Consider the following 9,918-nt stretch of genomic DNA (forward strand, 5'->3'; position numbering starts at 1 on the left):
ATTTTAGCATTGGATATTCAAAAATAGCAGCAACACACTAAATCTCTCTCTCTCTCTCTCTCTCTCTCTCTCTCTCTCTCTCTCTCTCTCTCTCTCTCTCTCTTTTTTTTTTTTTTTTTTTTTACATTTTTGAAAAATCTCGAAAGTTTGAGAACTATTTATGAGGCATTTTTGCAGACTCTGCCACAGGTCTTTAATGGGTTAATAGAAGAGGGGAGAAGTGATTCGCTGCTGGTGCACATGCATGTAGAAGGAAGGAACGAGAGGACCTTGACATGACACATTCTACATGTGGTGGGAATGTGATGCTGTGACAACAACATGCCTCTCAACCGCTCCGCTCATGGCCAGGACTCTCACGACCCTGACTCTGCCGCTCAGCATCACAACACAACCGTCTCTGTCTACGCGTCCAAACTCGCACCAGGTGCTGATATATGCGTAGGACTGGCTATCCTTATGGTTGGTGAGTTATAAAACTGTCTGTCTCTGTTTGTGAATAGAAATAATGTGATATACATGATGAATAGCCTAATAACATAAGCCAGCGCCGTCTTACGTCACACTTTGATTGATTGATTGGTTGATTGATTGATTGATTGATTGAATAGCCTACTTTATTCACAGCACGCTCACTGGACAGTAAAGTTCAGATACAAGCGGTCTAGGCTACAAATAGGATTTTAAACCCAAGAAAGCACAATGGCTTGTTTTCATTGATTGGGGTCCTCTATCCACTATCACTTTTTGGTTTGGAAAGATAGGCTATTTGTGTTTTGGCTACAGTTTTCTCGATATTGACACTATTATGTCTACCACTTTATTGAAGAAAAGGCTATAAGTGTTTCACCTGTTTTCTGAATAGCCTATGTGTAAAGCAGAAGCTGTCTTTATTGTCCGGTCCTGTTCAACTGTCATGACCAAAATAAAGAAACTAAACTAAAAACTAAACTAAAACCTATTAGGCTACACTCCTCCGTGTGTGGTGGGTGCGTGCATGTTTCTGTGTAGAGTCTACGGTCAAACATGGTATGCCTACTAATGATGATGACTGATGAGCTTCTAAGCAAGAATGGATTGAAAGCTGGAATGTCACGTTGTTTCATGTGAAGGTGTACGTATGCTGCAGTTAAAAACTAGCCACTAGATGGCAGAAAGGTACTGAAAATGTTTGCCAAAAGAAACTTTGGGTCTTCAACGTTTATCAGGCAGGCCAAGGACCCCCTTAGTCCCCTATGTGAGAGAGAGATGAAGCAGGGACCCCCACTAAAGTGTATATTGTGTTGCAGAATAAACTTTTGCATAGATTGATTTGTTAGACACTAGCACTAGTAGGCCTGCCTATCATGGGTGTATGTTGGACTCATGTTAATATGTATTTTCAGACATTAAAGGAGTATAGTTCACCCCCAAATTATTTTTTTAAATTATTATTATTGATTACTCACACCATGGAGACTTGAGTTCAATAATATTAACGTGTGTAAATATAATTGTGTGTGTGTGTGTGTGTGTGTGTGTGTGTGTGTGTGTGTGTGTGTGTGTGTGTGTGTGTGTGTGTGTGTGTGTGTGTGTGTGTGTGTGTGTGTGTGTGTGTGTGTGTGTGTGCTGTTTCATTAGTCTAAATCATTTTAAAAATGATAAATACAAAACAAGCGGTTTTGGGCATACAAGGTTTCCACCCGACAATGACGATATTACCTATTCCCCCTCCTCAGTCCTCCTCTCCCTGGTGGGCAATGGCCTGGTGCTGCTGATCTCCTACCGCAGGAGGAAGAAGATGGTGGGCTCGGAGCTGCTGTGCGTCAACCTGGCCATGGTGGACTTCCTCAGCTGCATCCTCTTCTACCCGCTGTCCATCATGTCCTCCTTCAACCACGCCTGGCTGGGACACAGGCCCACCTGCGTCTACTACGGCCTGGGCTGCTTCATCTTCGGCCTGTGCGGCATGTTCACCGTCGCCGCCATCAGCGTCATCCGCTACCTGAAGACCTGCTACAGCCTGCTCTATGGTGAGGCCAGGGGGTAAGGGGAGGTGGGGAGGCGGGGGGGTCTACACCTGTATGGTGAAGGGGGCTCTCTACCATAACGGTTCTATGGTCGGGGGAGTTCTCAAACCTTTTCATGTCAAGGACCCCTAAAGTAATATGTATTTGGCTGCAGACCCCCATCTACATATAAATTAGCCAAATCCATGGCCGTCTGACTGTGTGTGTGTGTGTGTGTGTGTGTGTGTGTGTGTGTGTGTGTGTGTGTGTGTGTGTGTGTGTGTGTGTGTGTGTGTGTGTGTGTGTGTGTGTGTGTGTGTGTGTGTGTGTGTGTGTGTGTGTGTGTGTGTGTGAGAGTGTGAGAGTGTTTTGTGTTGCATCGGTGTGTGCCACTACATTGCCCAAAGTAGCTTAGGATGTGGTGTTGTTAGAGGTGAGACTTTACAGAGAAGCTTTTCTCTCAACATCTCCCACCGTCAGTGATAGGTCCTCTCTCATCGATGAGTTCTCTCATGACGCTTGAGATGAGTGCTCGTGCAGAACCCTTTCCCACACTGGTCACAGCGGTATGGCTTTGCTCCTGTATGAATTCTCTGGTGACGTTTGAGATTACTGCTCTGGCTGAACCTTGTCCCACACTGGTCACAGTCATAGGGCTTTTCTCCTGTATGAATTCTCTGGTGAAGTTTGAGATTACTGCCATGGCTGAACCACAGTGGTAGGGCATTTCTCCTGTGTGAATTCTCTGATGAGATTTGAGATGATTGCTCCGGCTGAACCTTGTCCCACACTGGTCACAATGGTAGGGTTTTTCTCCTGTATGAATTCTCTGGTGAAGTTTGAGATGAGTGTTTGTGGTGAACCGTTTCTCACACTGGTCACAGAGGTAGGGCATTTCTCCTGTGTGAATTCTCTGGTGATGGCTGAGATGACTGTTACCACTGTAGACATGTATCTTCAGTGGTAGTTTGGCAGGAAAGACATCTTGGAATGGAGAATCTTTGGTCCACTTTGAGAATCGATATTCGAGGCCCGTTTTTTCCGTTGGGGATCCGACTTTGCTTGCTGACATTTTATCGTCTTGAGTTCAGTAGGACGTTGATAATGATGACCTGATAAATAGTAGACCTACCCGTGTGATTTTCAGGGTGTTCGAAGGAAGCTAGTAGAGAGGTATCTAAAGGCCAGATACCCTGGTTTGTTTGGGAATTGGAGTTGGAGTGTGCTTGAGGGTAATCGTCTACTGAAGGTCTATGGATGGTCTTGAAGATAGAGTCCTGAAGAGGTCTGGGTCCTGTTCTTGTCATGCGTCCTGTTGTCCTTCGTCCTGTGGTCTTATGTCCAGTGCTGAGAAGAGCCCTGTTGGAGATTCTCGAGTGCGTTGGTTGATTCTGTACTACTAGGACAGAATGTGCAGTCTCTTTATACCCTCCTCTGAGCTGGTCGAGTCATCCTGGTGATGTCAGCTACGAGTCAGCTATAACCATATTTGGAGATCCAGGTCATTATCCAGTCAGCTCCATATATGGAGATCCAGGTTTGATGGTGACCCGTCTGACAAAACTAGATAATGCAAGAGCCTTTGTAACAGAGTTGCTATTACCCTCCTGCTGCCCGCAGAATTACCACGCCATTACAATGGGGATTTGACCAGACTTTACACTTGATTTTATTACCGTATAAACATTGCCGAAAGAGTGATATACTTTATGGGCACAAAAGGGTGCATGTCCATATATGGGCATATACTGATGACAGATCCGAGATCTCCATATTTGGGCATAAAGGGACAAGGACTGCCAGATACAGAGATCTGCTATATATGGGCATATCGTCTTGTGAGCTAGCATTCACTGGAATGTGCATGGTAGATGTAACTGCACGTTAAATGGATGATTAAAACAACAGTTAAAAAAGCTACAGTAACTTACATTGTTTATCAGTCAATGTTGTGGTCAATTGGTCTATTATACAACAGGTAGTCGGGCTCTCAATGGAAAACAGGCTCTCCAACCGTGCATATAACGAGCACAGATGCACGGTCTCTCATCAAGTAAAGAAATCAGCTGCGTTGGTCACGAAAGACCGCAAGCGCTCCTCTCCCCCCACACTATGCTAGGCGGCTGGCTAGCGGTTTTCATGTGACGTTCAGGGACACAGTAGCTAAATGTGGCATTAAAAAATTACAAATTCCTATCGAATATCTTAATTACAATCAAATAAAGTTGACATGTTTTTTTTTAAGGGCAACAGTTGTATAATCGCAATATTAAACTCCAGCCCTTCCTACGGATCTCGCCTGTCGGCTCGTTCCTGTGGAAAGGCTGTCGTGCAGGATAACCGCGTTAATGCACACCCTCTCGTGTAATATTGCTTAATTACAAAGCAGGTGTATAACTCCTAACCCTAACTCAAATGGAATGCAAATTAATTTAGAAGGAAAGCTTGTTGATCAGCTATTTTTGCCTTTCAGAGATGTTATACTGTATTGTACTCTATAATTACATGCCCAGGGATGCGGTTATTTACAAAGTTACAGAGAAGTAAGAAAAACGATAAAGAAAAAAAACAAAACAAGAACAGAGTATCTTAAGAGCAAGGTACATCAAGAAAGGGAACGAATAATATGTATATATATATATATATATATACATAAAGTGTCCTTAGGCACAACTATCAATATAGTACAGTGCCCCCAAATCAAAGTGACCATAACAGTCAATGCAAGTTAGTGCAACAAGTATCTCACCATCATGTCAAACACAAGCAAAAAAACTCAAAACTACTAACACAACCTAATAGTGCAGAGTGTCCATAGGTCAGTGCGATATAAAAACAACTAGAAAAAGAGAACAGCCGGTACAAAAGACTTTCCTAGTCTCTCGCATCTCCATCCTGGGTAGGCAAAACGGTCATTTCCTATCTTACTCCAGTAACTGAAGATCTCAAGATGGAGGGGGTGGGAGGAGTTCTTCAAGATGGAGTCTAGCTTCTTAGCCGTTCGCAGTCTGGCTACTTCCTCCACCCCCTGCAAAGAGGACCCAACAACAGAGTCCGCTTTCTTCACCAGTCTGTTTAGGTTAAAGGTGTCACCCACTCTGTTGTTGCTACCCCAAGAGGTTATTCCATAAAAAGAGGACACTTGCCATGACAGACTGGTAGAACATCTGTAGCATCCTATTGTTGTGTAACTCTTGCAGACGCAAACCAGCCTGCGTCAAACTGTTCAAGCATAAATCAACACAGATGTAAATAATGGTACATAAAACATATTAGAACATATAAGGCACAAACGTTGTGCAATAAAACACACCTCACTGGCCACATAACCCAAATGGAATGAGAAGGAGTCCGCCCTGGAATAGACAGCAACAAACGACTGCAAATCAATACATCAATCAACGCATAGAAGACATGATAGTAATGCAAATATTCACGTTTAGAATAGCAAACAAAGTACCTTGTTCCGCCCTGTGTCAAGCTCAAACAAACGCTTCGTCAGTGAGTGAAAGTATAGCACACGTGCCGTGTCCCACTGACACCTCGCCATATACCGTACATGGTGCCCCAATTTGGTAATTCATGCCGGAAGCATGAATTACCAAATTGGGGCACTTCCGTTAACTCAAATATATGGGCCAACCAAGTTCACGGCAATTTCGGCAAATCATATTTAGGGCAAACAGAAATATAACTAAAATTATTATATTATTAGCAGCCACATAAAAGCCCTGATTCAGAAATCGCCTACGAGCACACAATGTGTCATGACTCATGACGTGACACATTCAATAACTGAATTTGAGGTTAAGTGTAAATGGGGTGGCCATTGTCATCCCTTGTGAACCCATATGACACCCCCCTGGTTTAAACTCGGAAAGATAAAAATGTCATCTTTACAGTACATAACCTGCTTGTACTGATGATTAAGAGAGGCATTTAGAGAATGTCAGGGAGGTTGAGCTATAGGTGCTCATTATTTCCATCTGCCAAATCCACTTCAATCAGTCAGGAGTGTACAGTAAGTGTACATTATGCACAAAGGAGGAGGCAGGTGAATGGTTACTTATGCCTTCAGACCAGTGGTTTTCAACATGCGGTCTAGGAACCACCAGAGGTCCAAATGGACCCTTACAGGCCTGTGCTGAGAGTGTACAAATGTGTGCTGTACGCTTTCAGATTTAAATCAACTTTAAGGATTTTACAGTGTAGATTGCGGACTCTGAGATAGAAACCCCAGCGAATGGGTGGTCTGCCTCTATTGCATGTCGAACTGGGGGTCCTTGGAATAAAAAAAGTTTGAGAATCATTTTTAGATCATCAAGAACACCTCCTGTCCACCAAACAGGAGGTTCCTCCTGTCCACCAAAGCCCTCTAAATGCCACGCTGACCCCTGTAACATGGCTTTCAATCTGAACTGTGCGCGTGAACATGTTGTGATTCGAGGTTGATCTTTCTGCACGTATCGTGAACTCCGTCAGGAGTGGCGGATGATGGGATGTGTGTCATGCATTGGGAGTGTGCGTGTGCGCGTGCGCGTGTGCGTGTGCGTGCGTGCGTGCGTGCGCGCGTGCGTGCGTGCGTGTGTGTGTGTGTGTGTGTGTGTGTGTGTATGCATGGGCGCAGATTTTTCTCTATTCAAATGGGTGCCCTTTCAGCAATCAGCATGTTTCACAATTTCTTAACAAAATAATGAATGCATGACATTGTACCTACATTAACATGCTACAAGCAGAAGCCGAACGCTTTTTCTTTTTTAGATCTTTGTCTATTTAATTGTGGAGGAAACATCTCTCTCCCTCCCTCCCTCTCTGTCTCCGTCACTCTCTTGCTCGGTGCATGTACATTTTCATTTCGATGGGAGCAAGGTGTGAAAATCGGCCAAGTAGCAGGAATGTGGATGAGTGAGATGACTCAGATGAGGAAGAACTGTCTAATGGGGTGCTATAGCCTAATGGGGTGCTATAGCCCCTTATATGGCCGCCTGTTTGTGTGTGTGTGTGTGTGTGCGTGCGTGCGTGCGTGCGTGCGTGCGTGCGTGCGTGCGTGCGTGCGTGCGTGCGTGCGTGCGTGCGTGCGTGCGTTCGAAACGCAACACGGTTTGAGCTTGTGAAACAGTATATAATACGACATAATGAGGTTTTTCACTCGACAGAGACAATTATTATCTGATGTGTCACTGATCTGTAGGGCCAGAGAGGGCTCTTCCTGCAGGGCTTATAAAGGAACAGTATATACTACCTTTATTGAAAGGATAACCCCTTATATCATCTTGTTTTCATCAATGTTCTGCCGAAACGGGCTGCTCCCACCCCACCTTGCATGAACCAGGTGAACCCTCTTCTCCCAGCACTTTATTTTCTGCAAAGAGGTTTGGTGTAGAGGGGAAAAAGAACAGACTAATTACAGAGTGAAAGGTCAAGTTTATTAAGTATTGACGGTTCAAGTGGTTAAATATCTGAAAACACAGATTGACATGAATCCAAAATACACTGATTATTGTGCTGTCAAACGAAGAAACTATATGGAATCTATGAGAAGGTTGTGGGGGTCCCTGCTTCATTCTCTCTCTCAACTAAGGGGTCCTTGGCCTGACTACGTTGAAAACCCCTGCTCTAGAGACCATTGTTTGTTGAAACATGGCCTAAATCCGGTGCCTATAAAAACTCTTGGTAACCTCCATTCCATGTTCTTGATCCTCCTTATATCTTCTGCAGCTGTGTGGCTGGAGGGCGCCAACATCCGCCTGGTGTGCGCCACCACGTGGACGGTGGCCACCGTGTGGTCCTGCTTCCCGCTGGTGGGCTGGGGCTCGTACGTCCCCGAGCCCTACGGCCTGTCCTGCACCGTGGCCTGGCGGGCCTACCACACCTCGGCCAAGGACGCCGTCTACGTCATCTGCTCCTTCGCCTGCTTCACGCTGGTGCCCGTGCTGCTCATCGCCGCCTCCCAGTTCCAGATCCTGCTCAAGGTCTACCACTTCTCCTACTCGCTGTCCGCCCGTGGCATCCGCAACAACCTGCGGCACGCCGAGAAACGCCTCTCCATGGTGAGCTGCGTGGGTTGATAGGTATATTTATTCCTTTAGAAAGCAATTAATTTCCAGAAGACTCAGCTTCCACCCAAGAATATATCCACAGTCAGAGTCAAAGAAAGAGGCAGCACAAGAATAAGTCAGTTTGAAATAATTGTATTAAGAGAATAGTTCAGAGTTCAGCGTACAGTACAGCAATTCACCCATAGTGCCTTCTGTCCAGTGTCCATACAAAACATAATTTCACAGATATATGGAGTTACAGAATACATTAGTCACATTCTGATTGGACAATTATAACATAACAATGTATCAGGAGATGGTGTCGTGACTGAGTCAAGTGGACTCAGAAGCAAGGACGTAGAATGTTTTCTTTTCCATTATCAAAGTGTCCTGGACAGTATGACATTATTGACATATCATTTCTCTGATCATCACCCTTTGTACAGACCTGCAGCGGAGTACATCTCATCACGTGCATTAGTTAGTTGTTCAAAACAAAATAACCTTGACACTTTTAACACTAACATTAAAATGTAATTTTATATTGATATCGATCAATCCTTATCGATCAATGGTGAACAGGGGTGTAGCACCAAATTCTGGCCCCTGGGTACAAGGATTCACTGCGGGTTTCTTTCGTCCTCCAGATGTTCTTCTGCATCAGCCTGGGCTTCGTGGTGGCGTGGGCGCCCTACGCCGCCGTCTCCCTGGCGTCCATCTTCCAGAAGGACAGCTTGACCCTGAGCCCCGGGGTCTTCGTCCTCCCGGCCATCTTCGCCAAGAGCTCCCACGTCTACAACCCGCTCATCTACTTCTACTTCAACAAGACCTTCCAGCAGGAGCTGCGCTGCCTGCTGCGCTCGCTGTGTCCCGGCGTGCTGGGCAACCGGGTGGGCGTCCGCTCCGCCACGCTCCACCAGGCGCCGCCCCATCCCATCCAGATCGAGCTCCAGGAGAGACCCTCTGGCCGCCTCAGCCTGTCGAGGAAGAGCCGGAGCAGCAGCAGGGCCAAGCGTACTATAGGGAGCAGCTACATCCACGGCGACGTCGTCATCAACCAGGCCTGGGGCTCCAAGCTGAGGATCACGCCGTCCTCCATGAGCCACAAGGCTGTCAGAGAGTTCCTGCCCATCTCTTCGACGTGACACGTGTTACATGTTTCAGAAAGGGAGTAATCTATATACCTTCTCGTCACGTCTGCTGAAAGAACTTTCCCGGGTGTTGAGAACGAATTGAGAAGAGGTTTGGAGCTACTGTATATCCCCTCACTGAGGCGGTCAACACACTCTCTGCCCCGCCCCGGTGCATCATGGGTCCCCGCTGGGTTTGTGCAGACTGCTGAACTGGATACAGCCGGTGCAGAGCTGGACCATGCTGTGCTTCTCAAAGTGTGGGTTGTGGCCCGCCAGGGAGGCCAATTGAATGGGAGAGGAAAACAAATTATTTTAATAGAAATTTTTAAAAAGGAAAGAAATATATAAATATATGTGCGTGCGGGCGTGCGTGCGTGCGTGTACATATAAGGGTTTTAGCATTTGCGTCTCAAGGTATGGCCTTTCAACAAGGCCATTCAAAGTGCTTTACATAAAACATTATGAGCCAAAGTGCGAAAGAAAAGCATGATAAAAGGACATTTGAATACAATTTAAAACATTTATTAAAGAGAAGAGGAAAAACAATATGAATAACCTAAAATAAAACTGATGCTGTATAATATGAGATTAAAGTTACATTGTAAACCAAAAGAAGGAATCTTCAATAAAAGGCAGCGGCCAACAGAAAAATCTCCAGCTTTGATTCAATCTGCCGTGTTATGGGCAGAAAATGGGTTCGTAATCGCACGTTCATGCTGATTCGTGAAGCCTTTCCCCAGGCAAGGACCAGAAAATGAT

General features: G+C 45.5%; 1 protein-coding gene across 1 annotated transcript; it reads left to right on the top strand.

The window, feature by feature from the left end:
* Window positions 1–321: 321 nt before the first annotated feature.
* On the top strand, window positions 322–9,171 carry opn8c (opsin 8, group member c; the record flags this gene model as incomplete). The annotated part of the gene is made up of 4 exons (XM_080744911.1): window positions 322–466; window positions 1,719–2,012; window positions 7,707–8,038; window positions 8,674–9,171. The coding sequence occupies 4 exons, from the start codon at window positions 322–324 to the stop codon at window positions 9,169–9,171; spliced, it is 1,269 nt and encodes a 422-aa protein (XP_080601037.1).
* Window positions 9,172–9,918: the final 747 nt, after the last annotated feature.

Source organism: Nannobrachium achirus (assembly GCF_963921795.1).
Source record: "Nannobrachium achirus genome assembly, chromosome: 16".
Classification (NCBI taxonomy): domain Eukaryota; kingdom Metazoa; phylum Chordata; class Actinopteri; order Myctophiformes; family Myctophidae; genus Nannobrachium; species Nannobrachium achirus.